At 44.0% G+C, this 20,791-nt stretch overlaps 1 protein-coding gene across 2 annotated transcripts in view; it reads right to left on the bottom strand.

Annotated features, from left to right (window-relative positions):
* The window catches only part of slc16a10 (solute carrier family 16 member 10), a 31,767-nt gene that overhangs the window by 7,375 nt on the left and 3,601 nt on the right, over positions 1-20,791 (bottom strand). The window contains exons 1-3 of one of the 2 annotated variants that reach the window (XM_080491121.1): positions 7,680-7,801; positions 4,836-4,980; positions 2,119-2,545 (exon numbers count right to left, since the gene is read on the bottom strand). In XM_080491121.1, coding sequence (XP_080347247.1) covers positions 2,119-2,545; positions 4,836-4,980; positions 7,680-7,725 — 618 coding nt within the window. In that variant the 5' untranslated portion in view covers positions 7,726-7,801. Of the gene's footprint in view, positions 1-2,118; positions 2,546-4,835; positions 4,981-7,679; positions 7,802-20,791 lie in introns of those variants that run through there. The other variant, XM_080491120.1, reaches the window with a different exon arrangement.

Genomic DNA, 20,791 nt, shown 5'->3' with positions numbered 1-20,791 from the left:
CGGCGGTCGAGTGGATTGATATTATTTATGTTTTTAAGATGGAAGGAATCACGTGTTTTTGATAAGATGGGTCAGGTTTGTTAAAGGCCATCTCTTGTATAAAGTTCAAGGGAAAGGTATTTTGTTTCAGGTTCTTGCCAGGTTTACTTCATGTTTAAAGTTTTTGTTTTTAATATCACAAAGGTGCACCCATGTTTCCCTGTTCTAGGGAGTGTAGTTATGAGTTGTAATGTATTATAGTAAGAGTATGTATCGTGGTTGTCGGCAGAAATCTGTGTTTTGGGGGTCCATTAAAATAAATTGGCATTCTACTGCATTCTGACATGTTGATTTTTTATTTTAACAGTAATCTATTTCCTTTGTTCCTTGACATTTTCGCTGGTGCATCTAATAAACTTTCTTGCTTTATTAAAAAATATTCTTTCTTTTAAGGTAATGATGATGATTGTCAATAATTAAATCAAAATCGGCATTTTCACAGCAAAGAATATTTTATTCTTCAATGAAAAGCATGAATGTGTAGTTATCCAAACATGGGTCTACATTTTGAACTGAAAGATTAGATGGATCATAAGTCTATAGAATTAGTCCCACCTGCGAGGATTCTGCAGGTAAAATCCCTCAACATTTTGGAAAGAAGATTCGTCGGAATTCCTCCACTCTGCCCCGGCACTTGAACGCACCAGGAAGAGTCAGAGAATTCCGAACCAATCACAGACCGCCTTTCAAAACAATAGTAACTCTACAATAGTAACTCTACAATAGTAACGCTACAATAGTAACTCTACAATAGTAACGCTACAATAGTAACGCTACAATAGTAACTCTATAATAGTAACTCTACAATAGTAACTCTACAATAGTAACGCTACAATAGTAACGCTACAATAGTAACTCTACAATAGTAACTCTACAATAGTACTGCTACAATAGTAACTCTATAATAGTAACGCTGCAATAGTAACTCTACAATTTTACGCTACAATAGTAACTCTATAATAGTAACTCTATAATAGTAACGCTACAATGGTAACTCTATAATAGTAACGCTGCAATAGTAACTCTACAATAGTAACGCTACAATTTTACGCTACAATAGTAACTCTATAATAGTAACTCTACAATAGCAACTCTACAATTTTACGCTACAATAGTAACTCTATAATAGTAACGCTACAATAGTAACTCTATAATAGTAACGCTGCAATAGTAACTCTACAATAGTAACGCTACAATAGTAACGCTACAATAGTAACGCTACAATGGTAACGCTACAATAGTAACGCTACAATAGTAACGCTATAATAGTAATGCTACAATAGTAACTCTACAATAGTAACTCTACAATGGTAACTCTACAATAGTTACTTTACAATAGTAACTCTACAATAGTAACGCTGCAATAGTAACTCTACAATGGTAATGCTACAATAGTAACTCTACAATAGTAACTCTACAATAGTAACGCTACAATAGTAATGCTACAATGGTAACGCTACAATAGTAACGCTATAATAGTAATGCTACAATAGTAACTCTACAATGGTAATGCTACAATAGTAACTCTACAATAGTAACTCTACAATAGTAACGCTGCAATAGTGACTCTACAATGGTAATGCTACAATAGTAACTCTACAATAGTAACTCTACAATAGTAACGCTACAATAGTAACGCTACAATGGTAACGCTACAATAGTAACGCTATAATAGTAATGCTACAATAGTAACTCTACAATGGTAATGCTACAATAGTAACTCTACAATAGTAACTCTACAATAGTAACGCTGCAATAGTAACTCTACAATGGTAATGCTACAATAGTAACTCTACAATAGTAACTCTACAATAGTAACGCTACAATAGTAACGCTACAATAGTAACGCTACAATGGTAACGCTACAATAGTAACGCTATAATAGTAATGCTACAATAGTAACTCTACAATAGTAACTCTACAATGGTAACGCTACAATAGTAACGCTATAATAGTAATGCTACAATAGTTGCGCTACAATAGTAAATGTGAAAGTACGATGTGAAATCACCATGGAAACAGTCTGTGAGTGTGAGGACTCATCCTGACTGGACGGATGTGGAGAAAGCACAGACTCACCAGGTGGACGTAAGGCACGAAGTAGCCGTAGAGGGCGGCGGGGATGCCGAAGGCCCAGATGCGATAACCCAAAGACTTCCAGATGTTGACGTTGAAGATCTGACTGAAGCGTGAGCCAGAGCCGGTCTGCGTGTTCCGGGGCTTTCTGGGCAGCAGCGGCTTGTAGGTGAATCCGGCCAGCATCAGCACGAACATGAGGATGCACAGGACGCGCATGGTGTTGTGGAGGCCGATGTTCTCCAGCAGGTACGACAGCATGAAGGGCAGCGCGATGGTGAAGATGCTGCTGCCGGCCGTCACGATGCCGTTCACCAGGCCCAGGCGCCTCTTGAAGTAGTGACCCAGGATGACCAGGCTGGGCTGGTAGGCGAACGAGCAGCCGCAGGCGAACACGATCCCGTAGGTGAAATACATGGGACCCAGGGACCTACAGGCAGGATGGATGGATGGATAGATAGATAGATAGATAGATAGATAGATAGATAGATAGATAGATAGATAGATAGATAGATAGATAGATAGATAGATAGATAGATAGATAGATAGATAGATAGATAGATAGATAGATAGATAGATAGATAGATAGATAGATAGATAGATAGATAGATAGATAGACAGAAAGACAGAAAGAATTCATTTCATTTCATTTCATTTTATTTTATTTTATTTTATTTTATTACATTTAATTTAATTTAATTTAATTTTATTTTATTTTATTTAATTTTATTTAATTTTAATATATTATCATGATGATGATGATGATGATGATTATTATTATTATTATTATTATTATTATTATTATTATTATTATTATTATTATTATTATTATTAGATTTATCATAATTTCTTCAATAGTCATTGTCATAGTAAATATAACAACAAAAATGTTAGGCATAAAGTATCCGAGCTGCTGTGTCTCTGCGCGCCGCCTTACTGATGCACACCAGAAGAGGACACACTAAGAGAGGACATTAAACCTAAATTATATTCTAAGTTATTTCTTATTGTTCGTTTCTCCTAAAGAACCTTCACAGTTTGTTTCTAATCACTGTAACCAGGAAGTAACGTCCAGTAACTTGAAGAACACGTGTTCTTCGCTGCATTGTGGGAGCGGGTTTGAGTTTTCCTTGTATTCGATGTGTACCGTGAGCTTCCAGGAACTAAACCCAGACAGTTCAGATATTTCACAGTCACATTTCGAGATCTTATCTATATGTTTCTCTTCTCGGGTTCATGACAAAAGCCTGAAGGAACCTTGACCATCAGCCAGACGATTGATGGGACAGGAAAGGATTGGCGTCTCATGAAGCAGCCGAGTGTTTCTGTTTGGAGTCAATAACACGCTCGCGGTCGAACGCTGCCCTTCGTCCGGCTGGCAGCCGCCCTCGTGAAAACGCCTGCCAGCCGCCTGATAAGCACGAATTCAAGTGTTTTACGACTTGATTAATCGCACCTCTGAGTGATAACCGGGCGAGCGGCGCGGCCGCGTTGGAATCAGACGCTCCTGCATGCCGGTGTGAGCTTTTCCTCACGTGTCGGACCGCCGCACATTCTAGGAAAATATTAGCGGCGGCGTGTTAGCGCGGAGCCTGGAACCCTCAGAGTCATGATAAAATGTAGGAGGCCCCAGTTCAGCCGCGGGAGGAAAACATACGTTCAACTACGGCGTCTTTTTCTATTTTGAACCTTTTATGTTCTAGAAACTCTCGTCACTTCAGGGGTTTCTGAAACGTTTTTGCATTTTCTTTCCCCATTTCTTGTGGTTTTAGCAGGTTATCACATTTCCAAAGGCCTTTTTAGCCACGAGAGAGATAGAAGCCCTTTTAAAATGAATTGAAAAGAGAAATAACATACAAATTTATTTGGGTGTGATTTTGTCTAAAGAACCACGTGTGGCTCCAGAACCCGGATCTAGAAGCAAATTCTACAGAAGTGATCACAATGACACATTTTATTCACATTTAAAATCTCAAAGTGTGTCAATAAACTGTGATAAAACAATAAAAGTCAAACACCATAAAAGCTACAAAACAGAAAAGTCCCTTTGAGAAGGGTTCTGGTCTGTGGCGGTCTCATAAATGAATAACTTAATACTTAATGGTTGGATATGTCTTACTTGCTGAGCGTGACTGTAGATGTTAAATGATTGGTGCATGTTTGGCAGCTAACAAATGATTTAAGAGTGATTCTAAGACCTCTTGTTTTGGACGCAGGGTGCCGATTTACATCTGCCCACCTCTGCTCAGTTATTGTAATTAATCATATTTAATAAGAGAAGCAACATGATTAGCAATTCAAAGAGATGTTGGCAGATGAATAAATCAATAAATAGACACACAGGTGATCATTATAGAATATTACCTGGAGGGTCTTGAAATGAACGTAATTTTTAATGAAATCTGAACAAAGAAGTCACATCCTACAGTATATAAAGTATATAAAGTATATACAGGATCTGGGTATAAAAACCTGATGTACGGAGGCTCGACTATCAAACGGTGTTTCCCTTCAGGACCAGGGCGCGCTGAGTGTGTGTCCAAGGAGGAGGTTATACCAACGGACACTTTTACAACGTCGCAATGGGATTTCTAATGTTTGTTTGGTTTACGACTGTGTCTGTCCTGAAGCGTCTTTGCGCCGGCTCTCTCTGTCACAGGACCGTAGTGGACCAGGGTCTCGATGTGGCGTCGGGCCGATAAAGGAAAATGTTTCCTCACGTGACGAAGGAGCTGGCCAGCAGGCCCACCAGGCCCACCGCGGCGCCGCCCACCGCCGTGACTCTGCAGCCCAGGATGTCCGTCACGATGCTGACGATGGGAGAGCAGAAGAAGATCATACCCATGGAGAGAGAGCCCACCCATGCTGCAGAGGGAGAGAGGGGGGGGGGGGGGGGGGCAGGGGGAGGGGGAGAGGGGGAGAGAGAGAATAGTAATAATGAAATGTCTTTATAGGAGCATTTTAAAATGTCACCTCACAATCGAGAGAGTGAGAGAAAGACAAAGCGAGAGATTGAGAGAGAGATAGATTGAGAGGGAGAGAGAGAGAGGGGGAGGGAGAGATATTGAGAGGGAGAGAGAGGGAGGGAGAGAGAGAGAGGGAGGGAGAGAGAGAAAGATTGAGAGAGAGAGATTGAGAGGGAGAGAGAGAGAGGGGGAGGTAGAGATATTGAGAGGGAGAGAGAGGGAAAGAGGGAGGGAGAGAGAAAGATTGAGAGAGCGTGAGTGAGAGAGAGGGAGAGAGAGAGAGAGAGGGGGGGAAGAGAGAAAGATTGAGAGAGAGTGAGGGAGGGAGAGAGAGAGAGAGAGAGAGAGCGAGAGAGAGAGAGAGAGAGAGAGAGAGAGAGAGAGAGAGAGAGAGAGAGAGAGAGAGGTTGATCATTGAGGTCAATTCACAATAGTTGAGTAAACAAAGCCACAACACTTTCTCCAAGAATGAATGGTTTCATCACACACACACACGCACGCACGCACGCACGCACACACACACACACACACACACACACACACACACACACACACACACACACACACACACACACACAGCATAACCAGTTATGTCCATCAGTTATCAGATTGTCATGAGTTTTACTTCTTGGTCATTCCTCACATTCTGTTTTAAAATAATCTTTTCTCATCGCCTCACTGAAAACACAATGTCTCAGTTTTCGCACGCCGGGTGCAGAACGTCTCAGCACACAGTTCTGTGTTATCAAAGAGAAAGAAGCCAAAAGGTGACCCCATCCCTCTTCCGTTCCTGCAGTTTCAGTCCCGACATCAGGGCGGCGCACATCAGGTGACCAGTCCCTCACAGGGCAAACACACGGCCTCACATTCACATTCACACCCAGGGGCGATTCAGGGTCACCACTTAACCTCACATGCATGTCTTTGGACTGTGGGAGGAAACCAGAGGAGACTATAGGCTCAACCCCACTGGGACTTGAACCCGAGACTTTCTCGCTGTGCGGCACAGGAGCTGCAGCGTCATGGGTCTACCCTTCCTCCCTCGTGTCACGCGGCTCCTTAACTCCACCGCAGGGGGTCAACAGCCTCAGCTCGGAACTGTGCACCTCAAACTTCAGGTTTATCTAGAACTCCACTGTATTTGTCTGATCTCTTCTTACCTTCGCCGGCCACAGTTACGTTCTGCGTGTTTTTCTTTCTTTATTGCTTTGTACGTACGTATGAATTTTAACAACTTGTCGCAAAAACTACTCGCCCGAATTACATGAAATTTTCAGAGATGATTTGTCATCAACCGAGGACCAATCACTTAGATTTTGGGATGTTAACGGCTAACCGTTAACGAATAAATCCTGAAAATCTGCTGAAAAACATTCCCATACAAAGCGGATGAGAGAGGCACTTCATGGAGGAGATCTGTTAATAATAATGGCGTGGATTTATATAGCGCTTTTTTCACACTGACTCAAAGCGCGTACAGAGACCATTATTCATTCACACCAGTCCCACCAGTGATGCTAGGCTACGTTGTAGCCACAGCCGCCCTGGGGCTGCTGACAGAGGCGGGGCCATTCATACGAGGCAATGAGGATAAAGTGCCTTGCCCAAGGACACAACGACAATGACTGTTTGATAGAGTCGAACCACCAACCCTCCGGTAATTGGACGACCAACTCTACCGCCGAGCCACCATCGCCCCTATCTGTTGCCATGGAGACGCCCCCCCCCGCTCAGTGTTTCACAGTGGTGTTGCTACCTGAGCTACCCAGTTAGCTTAGATATGAGCTAACGGCTATCATGCTAGCGATGCTAACTTGGTTCCTCAAACAAATGTGGTGTTGGCGAAGGTCTAGTTTTTATTTTTGATCCTATTCCATTCTACAAAACACACACACACACACACACACACACACACACACACACACACACACACACACACACACACACACACACACACACACACACACACACACACACGCAGTTGTTTTTCTCATCAGTGACGTCAGGTCAGATGAAACTTGTGGGAAGACGGTCACACTGTTTCTGTTTGTCTGCCTCGAGGAGTGAGCGCCGTGTGTCGGGTTTCACGTTGTTGCTGTCTTGACCGCCGTCTCCGTCCTCCCTCCCAATCCCGGTCGTCCCTCCTGCTGTCCTGAGGAGTGCACACACTCAAGTTTCCCCATCAGCTGAGAAGAAAAACACCCTCCGACGCCTTCCCACCTGAATTCTGCACCCAAAACCCACAACTACCAGCCAAACATTTTCCTCCTTGAGATTCTCCATTTCAAAGAACAAGTATTTTCCGGCTCAGGGCCGAACCGCTCACTGGATCTCCAGGAAGCTCATACAGTCCTGCTGTCTCATCCTGAATCACCACTCGGCGCTGTCCTGAGAGACACGTGTGTCCAAACGCGATGTCTTCTTTGATTTGTCGGCTTCGGCTTCGCAGCGTTTCCATTCACACTCAGACGTGGAGCCGGCTTTTATTCTGCTTCATCAGCAGCATGAACTTAATGTTTAACTCAAACCGGAAGGTTCCACTGTATCTGACACTCCTGAAGTAACGTGTGCAAAGCTCAAGTCCACTTGTGAACTTACAAAAACTTCTTCTTCTTCTTCTTCTGGGTTTAACGGCGGTTTGCATCCATAAAGTTGCACTACTGCCATCTGCTGGTTGTATCCATCTTCACTGCTCTCCTCGTCCCTGATGACTGTTTCCCTTCTTCTTCTTCACTTAGGTTCGGAGTTGCACAACGTGTGCTGATTCCAGCTAGTCCATACCATTCCCATCGCTCAGACAGAAAGAAAGAAAGAAAGAAAGAAAGAAAGAAAGAAAGAAAGAAAGAAAGAAAGAAAGGCCTTATAAAAAGCAGTTTTCCAGACGTCAGACTGCTGAAGCGCTCGGTGTCCTCCTGTGGTCGTTGAGGAGTAAAGTTAATGTTTTTACTGCCGTCAGGTCATAAAGCAAAGCGCCGGAGACGAGTCACTTTACAATTCAAAAGCACAAGGAGTGCTTCACATAAAAGCATCAAAACAACATAAAACATCATAATGATCATAAATACCTAACGAGAGAGAGAGAGAGAGAGAGAGAGAGAGAGAGAGAGAGAGAGAGAGAGAGAGACAGAGAGAGAGAGACAGAGACACAGAGAGAGAGAGAGAGAGAGAGACAGAGAGAGAGAGAGACAGAGAGACAGAGAGAGACAGAGAGAGACAGAGAGAGACAGAGAGAGAGAGAGAGCGAGAGACAGAGAGAGAGACAGAGAGAGAGACAGAGAGACAGAGACAGAGAGAGACAGAGAGAGAGAGAGAGAGAGAGGGAGAGAGGGAGAGGGAGAGAGAGAGAGAGAGAGAGAGAGAGAGAGAGACAGAGAGAGCGAGAGAGAGAGAGAGAGAGAGATAGAGAGACAGAGACAGAGATAGAGACAGAGAGAGAGAGAGAGAGAGAGAGAGAGAGAGAGAGAGACAGATAGAGAGAGAGAGAGAGTCCGTCTTGACAACACATCAGCCCGTTTTTAATGAGATGCAGTGAAAACCAGCAGCTGAAGGAGTGATAGAATGTTGTGAGGATGTTTTCATCCATCTATCATTCATCCCCTCATCCATCCATCCTTACATTTATGGAAACAAACTTTCTGTATAAAAATATTAATTTCTTATAAAAACAAAAAACAAATTGACAGTAAAAGTCGAAGGTAGAAGTGATTTATCAGAAATAATCCAGGAGTGGAAGAAGCAACTGTTTGTCCAGCGACATGCTTTACATGCTGACCCTCCAAACAGCTGGACGGTTTCTCTCTGGTTCAACGATAAAGTCAAATTATCTCCACTGAACCGTTTTTTAAGTTTTCATCCCGCAGACCCAACGTCCCAGCGCTGCTCGAGCTGAGAATAATCCCAGGTGTGGAGCAGATTTTCACCGGCCTGTGACTCTGGGTGTGTGTGTTCCTCAGACACGCCGGTACAGAAGTGCGTCCTATATTTAGCCGTTGACCTCTTGCTTGATGCTCTGCCCCGGTTCCTCAGCATGAGCCAATAAACTGTCAAAGTCTTTTGTGAGGTCCTCCAGACAAAACAGAAGGAGGAGAAAGAGCCATTCCTCTTTACCGGCAGGATATCAGCTGCTTTAAGCTGCATCATGTAATAAATGGCAGTGAACGGGTCGGGCAGAGATCCCTCAAAGACAACAGGAAATTGCCGTTGTGGTCTGCTGCCGGACTCCATTTAAACGTATTTACGCTTCAGACAAAGTGAAATTCCGGATTGAGAAATGTAATATCGGGACCCTCTGTGTTGGTGACATCCCGGGCTCGCCCCGGGCCGCCCGGCCCCTCGGACCCCGACGGACCAAGTCGTCTCCTTCGTTACAGAGCCTCCGAACCCGCTGACCTCCGGAGGACTGCGGCCGCCAACTGCCCTCCTGGTTTCAGTCCCCCTGAAGAAGTTCTGCTCGAGACGACGCGTCGATGAGCCGCATTCATGAGGAATGAAATAGAAGGACGCGACGGACGTGTGTGACCGAGAGCTGACACCGAGTGATTTATTAACCGGAGCTAATGGAAAGTGCTAATGGACAGGCGTGAGCGGTGAGGTGGGACAAGCGCGTCCACGGTCTGGACAAATAAACTGTGTCGCGAACTAAAGCCCCAGGTTGGACACCGAGAGCGAAGACGGGCTTCATTCAACCGCAGACACGTTTGTTCTGAGGGAACGAATGTTTTCATCACTGGCTGTTTAGTAACGCTCAGGTTGTGTGATCATGATGCTCGGCACCCTGGAATCAACCAGAAAACCCTCCAGCAAGGACTCCAACCCTGGCACTGCCTCATCAATATCACTCTTCTCACTCAGGAAAACTAAATGCCACCAACGTGTCTGACCATGCAAACGCGCCCGCGGATGAACAAGGCGTTTTATTTCGACCACAACGGGTGCAGAAGTGCCGCTACCGTGTGTGCAGGTACAGGCTGTGCACATTAAACCTTTTAGTTCACACTCCATTTGTCTCTCTAAGTCATAAATAGCAACTCGTAAAACTCTGGATTCTAAGGTTCAGCAGCACCTTTGAACGTGCAGATAATGATTATTGACGCTCGGCGATAAGAGGCGCCGTGTGGGAACCGTGAGTGATGGCGGAGGCGGCTCCCTGTTACCTGCGGGGCCAGAGCACACCTCGCCGGTACGAAGGTGTTCCGCTAGAACTAAAGGCGTTCTCCTCATGTGGTCAGCTCTATGCCACAGGAATGAAGGCCAGCATGGCGGAGCAGCTGGAGCTGAGCCAAACCGGCGTCGCACACCGTCCAAACTCTCCTGGAGCCGCGCTTTACAAACACACCAGAGATCCGCTGGGGCGGGAAAGGCGTCACCCGAATGTTCACAATCTGCTCGTGGAGCAATTATAACACCCATCGCAGCTCTGGATCCCGCTGGGCTGAACACAGGCAGGCCAACGTCCATCTGATTATCTTTGCCAACTGAAGTTGGGCGAGAAGGTTATGTTTTCATCTGCGTGTATTTATGTGTTTATTGGTTTGTATGTGTTTTACCAACTTTTCCCCCCAAAAAACTATTTATCCGAATTGCACGAAAACTTCAGGGATGATTTGTCATCATCCGAGAACCAAGTGAATACATTTTGGGATGTTCACGACTAACCGTTTTCAAATAAATCAACCAAAAAAGTGCAAAACAAGGTCCCATACAAAGTGGAAGAGAGAGGCACCTCATGAAGGAGATCGAAGGAGATCAGCGTCGGTTGCCATGGAGACGCTCCCTGCTCAGTGTTTCACAGTGATGTCGCTACCTGACCTACAGGCTGTCGTGCTCGGGATGCTACAACGGTTCCGCAAACAAATGTGGCGTTGGCTGCGGTCCGTGCTCTACCGAGTGTAGCTCTAGTTTGACGAAAAGTTCATTCCTTCAGTCACGGTTTGTCAAACAGTGATGAGTGATGTTTGGGGAGTGCTCCAGTTTGAAAAGTATGTTTTCTGTGTATAAAGGTCTGAAGGAGAGGCTGCCTGGTGCTGTAACAGTCCTGGCACAGATCCACAGCTTCTTCTCCATCTGTCATGTCTGATAAGCTCTGGAAGTCGTTCACAGCAGAAAATATAATAAAAAAAATTGCCGTTAAATAAACAGATCAAGCTGAAGCCCGACTCTTACGTAAGAGGTGAGAGCTGACTTTTACCCGAGCAGGGAAAAACCGTTTAGGAAATCATTCCTGACCAAATACGAGCTGAATACAGTGAGTTAACCCCCCCCCCCCCCTCCATTACCCACCCCCAGCTGGTGCTCCTCACTCCTCAGTCACAAAGAGCCCAGTCAGGGTCTGAGCGGGGCCCCCTGCTGCCGCCAGGCCACTTCTGAGCCTCACGGGACCCAGAGCATCCCCCGGCTTCGACTCCACCTCCAGCAGCTGGACGCCGGCTCCACCGAGGCCCGCAGAGCTCCGCCACCAAACAGACGATCCTCAACCAAATAAAGTCTCTATTCTAATGACAATGAGATATCGTTCAGCTGTTTTACCTTTTATATCTTAATTAGGTGATTTAGCTGTCTTCACTCTTTTATACAATCAAATTATTTTTGCAGTTTAAAAGGTTTTAGCCACTTCAGCTCTTTACTTTTCTCCATTTTTTTTTTTTTTAGCTGCGTCTTTTGTCTTACTTTGCTGACCTTAGTAGTTGTTTTAGCTGTTTCACTTTAATTAGCCAGTGTGTGCAGTTTAATCTATTTTAGTGATTGTAATATATTTTACCAACTTTTCGCAAAAACTACTCACCCGAATTCTGGGACGATTTTGGGACGTTAACGGCGAACCGCTTCCGAATAAATCCTGAAAAACTGCTAAACACTGTCCCGTACAAACTGGATGAGAGAGGCACCTCATGGAGGAGATACAAGGAGATCAGCATCTGTTGCCATGGAGACGCTCCCTGCTCAGTGTTTCACACAGTGACGTAGCTGCCTGAGCTACATAGTTAGTTGGCGAAGACCTGCGCTCTACCGAGTGTAGCTCTAGTTTCGGCTATTTTAAGTTAGTTTTTTTTCCCAATCTATCTTATCCCTTTATCAATAAGTTTTTTTTAGTTGATTGATATTTTCTCTCCACACATGAAACATTAAGGTAAACCAGCATTGCCGGCAGAAAAAAGACTCTCCAAACTCCAGTGTGTGTCACTGGCCTCACATTCGGTGGAGCAGCCGCCATAATTTATGGCCCCATGTGACAGAAAACACATGTTGTGGAACATTTGGGCCGTTCCCCCTCCCTGAAACACACGAAGACCAGATGAAAAATGTTAAATGTGAGCTGGGTTTGAGGGGTGGTGAGTCTGGGCCGGCCGGTGATTGGGGGAGCCTCTCATCCACCCACTTTCTCAGCACACACAGTGTTAGAGATGGCAGGGAGCCTCGGCGTGGACACACCCAGGACCGAGTCCCAGCCTCACGTCTCCAGAACGGCCCGAGACGGAGAGAGAGAGAGAGAGAGAGAGCGCTCTGGAGCGCTCACGTGTGCTTTCAGAACCCCGTTCTGATGAACATGTGAGCGGGCCTTTCTCCCTGATGGAGGTTAAACATGGTGGAGGTGCTGTGAGAGAAAAACCATCGAGAAAACGACACGTCGGTTACTTAATGTTAAAATCAACATTCATTTCAAAGTAAAATAAGTTACAAAATTAAAGCCTTCGGTTGGTTTCTCACAAGATAACCGAGCTGAGAAACATTTAGGGGAGTAGAAATCAGCACAGAACTCAACTTAAAGAAATACAAGTCGTCAGCTAAAAGCACTGCAAGTGATCTCAGGTGAGAGGGCTGTTCGCTCAACAACAACAACAACAACAACAACGATAAATTATTATTATTAATATTATTGGATTTAAGAGGAACATATAAAAGACAATTAAGAGAAGGCTTTTCTTTTAAAAGTAGGTTTTTAGTTGGACTAGACTAGTTTATCAAACCATCTCAGGCAGTAAACCACAAACTGCTTCCTGCTCACCAACACAAATGAAGAGATTTCTGGGGTCAACGCTTTTGAATGATACTATAATATATATAACATACATCTGTACAAATTGAGTTTTTATGCAGCAAGAGAAGAAAACGCTGGAAGCAGAAGTTATTACTCTGACACGTTAAACGACAAAGCTCTGAATTATCAAAGTGCTGCCGTGTTTCATGCCGTGGTCATCTTAGACTGGGAACTGGGAAAAAAATCCCACTTACAACTGGGAACAACAATCCATCTGAACGAGGACTTTAGTTTGGGACACAATACCGTCACTCAACGGGACAGTTCCACGTGTCAAATAGTTAATATGATGACGTCTCGTAATGTAACTCGTTGTTTGCTAACCTGCAGTAAATGAGTAGAAACAAACTCTGATTATTATTATTATTTATTTATTTTAAAGGTTTTTGTGACTTATATGGGGACAGTCTGCCGTTTATGTGCTGGATGTCTGGATGTTCTCCCTCTACATGTGAGGTTTTTCTCCAGGTAATAAAATACGAAGCTGGATTTTACCAGAGGAAACATTTCTGTTGGTGTCTTCTTTGATTATTTGTATATGAAAGAGAAAAAACGAACGACGGGATAAAGCGAATCATTCAGTTCCCTAATGTGTTCAGAGATGAAGCTCGCTGACCTCCCGCGGACCTTTGAGTCTGAGAATCAGGCCAGGGATGTTTGCATGGTGCCGCTCTGAAGTGTGCAGGGCTGTTCGGACTGTGTTTCCCCGAGTTAATGTGTAGACTGACGGGATTATGTAATGTGTGCCGTGTGTAACTCCGAGTGTCGGAGACGTTCGCCACCTGCTTCGCTCCCTCGCCCTCATTCCTCCTCGCCTGGAGTGAAACACGCCAGTCAAACAATGAGAGCATGAGACACATCTGACAAGAAGCCTTTCCCTCCACAGCCCGACTCCTCGGTTGTTCCTAAAGGCGGCACGGTCGACAAATAGAAACCGAAACAACTGGAATTACATCTGCACAGCTGAAGTGGCGAGCAGAAAGCAAAGTGCACTCATCAACAAAAACAAAACAAATATAACAAATAAACACCAAGTCTGAGAAGAAAAAGGACTTTTTCACCTCATAAGAAATCTTGAAATAAGATTTTAGGATTTTACTGTAAAATCAAGGACTGAAAATAACTTTTAAACAAGCCCACTTATCTATGAGGTCTAAAAATAAAGATATTAGTGGTGTCTAATTTGCAGTGTCGTTACAGCGATCCGTGACTGGAGTGTTGCTCTGCGCCGGCTACCTTCAGACTTAAACACGCCTGACAACAAATGTCAAGTCAAACATTAACCTGCGTTTGCTTAAAACCTGTTCAGGTTTCTCTGAGTCCCTCGGTTGTGTTTCTGCCGACTTCTCCCTCACAGGGGGTTTTATCGTCTTTTAGGGTGTGAAACAGTGAGACTTCCAGATTTTAATCCAACGTCTCCGGCGACTTAAACGCGTTTCAAATGGAGTTGTGTTTTAGAGAAGTCAAACCCTGACATTTTGCCAACTGTTTGATACGAATCACCACGAATCACCCGTGTAAGCAACTACTGGCATGGCTACTTTATTCATTCATTCATTCATTCATTCATACATTCATTTATTTATTTATTTATTTATTTATTTATTTATTTATTTATTTATTTATTTATTTATTTATTCCTTCATTCCTTCTTCATTTGTTTATTTATTTATTTATTTATTTATTCATTCATTCATTCATTTATTTATTTATTTATTTATTCATTCATTCTTCATTTATTTATTCATTCATTCATTCATTCATTCATTTATTCATTCATTCATTCATTCATTCATTCATTCATTCATTTATTCATTCATTCATTTATTTATTTATTTATTTATTCCTTCATTCCTTCTTTATATATTTATTTATTTATTTATTTATTTATTTATTTATTCATTCATTCATTCATTCATTCATTCATTCATTCATTATTTATTTATTTATTTATTTATTTATTTATTTATTTATTTATTTATTTATTTATTTATTCATTCATTCATTCTTCATTTATTTATTCATTCATTCATTCTTCATTCATTCATTCATTCATTCATTCATTCATTCATTCATTTATTCATTCATTCTTCATTTATTCATTCATTCATTCATTCAAAAAAAATGTCATTGTGTATGGGGCTAGTCTGTATTTTGTGTATGTTTTGTGAAATTGGAAAATAAAAAGAAAGAAAATAATGCAGAGCTGAAGTAGACCCTCCTCGGGGCTGGGGTGGACCCTTCCCAGATAGAAAAAGGGAAGAAAAAAACACGCTAAAAATTAAAAAAAAATAATAATAATTTAAAAAATTTACAATTTTGAATAAATAAATACAAAAATACCAAAAATCTAAAAAAAACAAAAAAAAAAAACAACTCTTCCCCGACCAGACTGACGCCTCTCGCTGGGCCCATTTTGACACACAAGCTGTATGTTTACCTGCACTGAGCGAGACTGTTTATGTAAAAAGTAAATCCACAGAGAAATGTGTCCAGAGAAGCAGATGCTATTACACTATAGTAAACATGCACCAGCAAATAAACGAGATGACATCATGAAACAGAAGAAAAAGTCAAACGTTCAGACGTACAGGACACAAGGAAATGAAAAGCGAACGTTGTGGTGCTGCAGGTTTTCCATGTCGGCCTCCCTGCCTCGTGTCTGGACTCGATAACGACTCGGATTCAGACGTGTTTAAAGAAGAAAGAGTAAAATCTGGATCTCATACCCGGCAGGACTGAAGTTTGACACGCCGGCGCTGTGAAGAGTATCTCTCTGGACCAAAGGCGAATACACACTTCACACACTGGTCTGGAAGAGACACACTGTCCGACTGTCACACAGAAGAATGTGAACAAAAATGTATAAAGTGAGATGGAACAAAGTGAGATGGAACAAAGTGAGATGGAACAAAGTGAGCCACGCTCTCTGTTCAGCTCAGCCTGTACTGGATTCCTCCCCAATGGAATCCTTACTTCAATTATGATAGTAAAAAATCTACATAAATAAACAATGTGTTTACTGTACACAGGATTTCGCATTCTTTGGCAACGCTCTTTATTTCTATTCTTTATATACTTTTACCGAAGCCCCTCGACTCGGACAAAGTTCCTGTTCTGGCTGAGAAGCCCTGGAAAGTGATGCTGCAGCGTCCAACCAAACTGGTGTCGTTCACCCTGAGTCAGCTGAGGCGCCGTGATGTCAGGAAATATCAGACTTTGATCACGTATGTGAAACTCAGATCAAAATAACACGTGACTTTCACCTGGCTGACGTACCTTCATGTGAACTCTGGAGAGAACCAGTCCCCACAGCAGTGATGAGACCAGTATTAGTCCCGTCACCCTGTCTGAAGAAGAAACGCTCATGTGACTGAACGTGACCAAGAACCACACAGTCTGATGTGAGTACAGACCACCACCGTGAGACAGACACTGAGACTAAAACAATGTTTTCCACTTGGCTGCTCAGTGTGTCGCTCTCACAGCCGGATCAACACTGCCCCCCCCCCCCCCCCCCCCCCCCCCCCCCCATGTTCTTCAGATTCAACGTCAGACAATCACATGGGTTCAAGTTGCAATGTCATCAAAACATCACGGACTCTAACCCTCTTGTTGACATCAGACCGCTGGCCAGTCGATTCCACCCCGAGGTCAGCCAGTCCCACCCCGGAATCACGCCCGCTGATTGGTCGGGTGTCGTTGGTCATTTCCCAGCTTTTCTGACCATCGCGACTTCCTCCCCATCCGTCCAATCACAGGTCAAAACATTCCACTCGGTCAGCTGATGTTTTCAAAGTCTCCGTCCCGAAATCAGGAACATTTTTTAAATGCTTTAAACGTTCACATGCACATGGCGTAAATTAAAACCACGTCACTCTCGAATAAATAAATAAATAAATAAATAAATAAATAAATAAATAAATAAATAAATAAATAAATAAATAAATAAGTGAAGAGGTTGGAGGCAGAGCACGGCCGATCAATGCAGGAGATGTTACCACATACCATAATCTCTGGACTATTGAGCGCACCTGAATATAAGCCGCAACCACCAAAATATATATATTTTTATATATATTTATATATATATATATACAGTATATAGGTGTCGACATTATAGCAGGGCTCGAATTTCACTGCGGGAAATCCGAGTTTCAAACACAATCTCAGCGGATGGGAGAATTAAAGTGAATTACAGCAACAATACACAAACACTGAGGGTTTTATCTCCATTGATAAAGTATTTTATCGGTAATTTGCTGATTGTGACTCTGAGGAGGACGATTTTTCTCTGACGAGGACGGTTGGTCAGCCAGCAGTTCGGAGTTACGTGTTGCACCTGAACGCATCACCCGTGTATCGGTGGCAGGAAGCTCATTTTTACCCTTAAAAATAATCCATAAACTTGCCGCATCGTTGTTTAGCTGCAGGGTTCAAAGGATGTTGTGGTACCTGTGTAAAACTGGTATGAACCTCAACCTCCTTGCCTCAAACAATGGATGGATGTGGTTAAAGGACTACACACAATGGAAAAAATTACTTTCTCCATAAGAAATAGAGCAGATTTTTTCAAAAAACAGGAAAAGTGGACGTTTTCTTTAAAGGAAGAGGCTCCTCCCTGAGACTGCACTATCGTAGACTCCCTAATTAAATATAGTTTAATTTAATGAGTACATGTGTATTGTGCTATCTTCTGTTTGCTTTGTCCGTTTTGTTTGTTGTGTTTTGTTTTTGTTGTATATATTGTAAAAACATAAAATAAAGAATTACAAAAAAAAAAAAAAAAAAAAAAAGTGGCGGCTTATAGTCTGGAAATTACGGTAATTCCAGAAACAGGAAGTCGACGGCTTCAATACCTGTTTGGGTTCTGGGTGAAGCTCAACAGGTGATCATGTCACAAACGTCCCAGTGCAAAGCATCATGGGATTGATCCATGGAGTCTTGGTGGAAATGAAGCTGCACGTCAATCCGATCTCAGCGTCAAACTATTTAATCAGACTCGGATTGAACTGTACGACGCCACGGCGACGGGAGCAGACGTACGAACGCATTGGGAAACAAAGGAAAACGAACTTGACGCTGAAAAGGCAACGCGTGAACAAACAGCAGCTCAGGGCCCGAGAGAACGTGAGCAGAGATCCTCAGAGGTGGATCCTGTTTCCTGCCTGAGACGTGGCGGCTTCACGGCTCCCAGGTCAGACCGGGGCAGAGTATCTTCATGGAAGGTCCTTCGTCTCTCTTTTGTGCTGACTAAGCGCCACAGCTGCAACGGTGCCTGTGGTGAAAAGGACTCACATGCTCTGCGGTAATTCGATTAGAATGAGACTCCGGGGAGGGGGGGAAAAAGAAATCCAGCAGGAATTTTTAATTACTCCAAAAAATGGCCATGCTGAGCAGGTGTCGGCTGCGGTCCACACTGATCTACCTGCATTTAGTGGAATTAACTAACCAGGATGAGAGACATAAGAAAGAAAAGAGTAAGGAGGTTCACTCCCGTCTTCCTCCTGCCGCCTGTAACTGTACATGTTGTGTTGGTGGTTTTACAATGACATTTATTGCACAACAACATGGGGGGAAGCAGAGGTTCAGAGGCTTCAGCAGCATGTCACGACATGTGTGCTGGTATGCCGGTGGGTAGAACTGCTCGTGTTTCAGCACCACAGACGCTCTACGAGGATCTGCCTCCTCTGTTCTGCACGGGCACATTCCCCCGCAAACTCCACCTCACCGTGAGCCCACTCTAATCAGGAGAGGACCACCTACTGCTTCAGTAATCTCTCCAGGTGCCCTGATGGCTTTACTCTGGGACTTTAGCGATCTTACCTTTGCTTACAGCCATTCTAATCAGCTTGAAAGAAACTTGCTGAGCTGAGGCAGTATAGGCAGTGAAACCTCTGGTGTAGGCAGAACCACCAGCAGCCTCCACGTCAAGGGACTTAAAATAAAACTCATTCGGAGGATCTCCAGCTCATACTTCATTACCTGAACTGATATAGTTGATCTACACCTACAGCGAGGTCTCTGGGTATGACACAACTAGTCAGTTTAACGCTTAAAGTTCATCTTTGAAATTTACTTCCAATAAAAAACATCCCCTCTGCACAGAGGATAAACCAAAACACCAAAACGAGACCATCACCACTCATTTACAACCCGGAGTTGTTTAAATCGTTCACAGCAAAGTCCAGATGTTTGCAAACAAATCAGAATTTGTAGAACTTGTCACTGACGCCATCTTGAGAAATCCGCCGCAAGGGTTTCTGGGATATCAAAGATGGCGTCGCGGCAGTGAATAAGTGAAAAAATATCAACATTTTTATGGATTCAGCCTGAAAAACCGCCGGACCTTCTCCGAGAAAGAGTCTTCAAGCCACGGGAATAATCTCAAATGTTGTGAAGTGGGTGGTTGAGCTCACGAGATGGAGCGTACGACACGCACCCTCCGACCACTAGTCGGAGCTACAGAGCGGTCAGACAGCACGGAGGGTCACTGGGGGTGCGCCACGTTAGCATTAGCCTGCTAATATCGATCAGAGGAAGTGAGATTGACGAGAAAGTCACAAACAACTGCGATCAAGTAATCAATCGATGTGCTCACTGATGGGGTTGAGTTGGTTATTCACCGCGTTCCTCATAGAACCGTCACTTATTAAGCTCAGGAACCTGACCAACTGCCTGAGAGGTCACAGCTTAACCTTTGTTATATGTTCTGTATTTTCCTCCTAATCCCAGTGGGACAGAAATACCCTTAGGAGTAGGAAGGGGGTCCCATTACAGTGATTCATGATGTTTACCGTCTCCCAGGTCTGTCAAGGTTGGTGAGCCTCCTCCCCCCCCCCCCCCCCCCCCCCCCCCCCCCCCTCCCCCCCTTGTCCTTTTCCATGTCAGGAACTTCCTCTTCCTGTCCGCATTCAAACCTCTCCACCGGCCAATTAATTCTCATCAGGCCTCCTCTCACAGCAGGAAGAGCGGCTGTAACAGCGAGGACGTCTCGGCTGAAGCAGCACTTCACGTTTCCTCTGGGAACGGGCCAACACACACACACACACACACACACACACACACACACACACACACACACACACACACACACACACACACACACACACACACACACACACACACACACACACACACACACACACACACACACACACAACACACCAACATGTGCTTGTGTCAGAAGGTGGAGCGCAGCGCCGCAGGAAAAAGGCTCTCTGAGCCACCCTGACTTCTCCCACCGGTCCGGACAGTCACAACAGTGTGTCGCTGCACAATCTGCTGGGTGGGGGGGGGGAGGTGAGGGGGGGGGGGGGGGGGGGGGTCACTGTCAGTATGACGCCAACACCCAAGACTGAACTATAAAACGTCGGTTTCCACACGCCGTGTATTTGAGCTCTGCAGGTTCAATATGACAGGATCCATGTCAGGATGTCACCACCTTTTTGGAGAAAAAAAACTATTGAGCCCAATGCCGTGAAAATGAAATAGTCAAAAGGTCGAGGTCGAGGTAAGGAAAAAGTCAAAAACGTGTTTCCATCATACTGAATCCTATTGATGTTAAATCGACTCACCACCAACACAGCCTCTATTCTCACACTTTACTGAGAAATGAAATCCACCTTCCCGCTCTACTCTCCTTGTTTTCATCACTCACACCTGTTGAATTATC

Source organism: Lipophrys pholis (assembly GCF_963383615.2).
Source record: "Lipophrys pholis genome assembly, chromosome: 21".
NCBI lineage: Eukaryota > Metazoa > Chordata > Actinopteri > Blenniiformes > Blenniidae > Lipophrys > Lipophrys pholis.
Note: the sequence above shows the minus strand (reverse complement) of the source record. Positions and strands in the feature narration are given on the sequence as shown.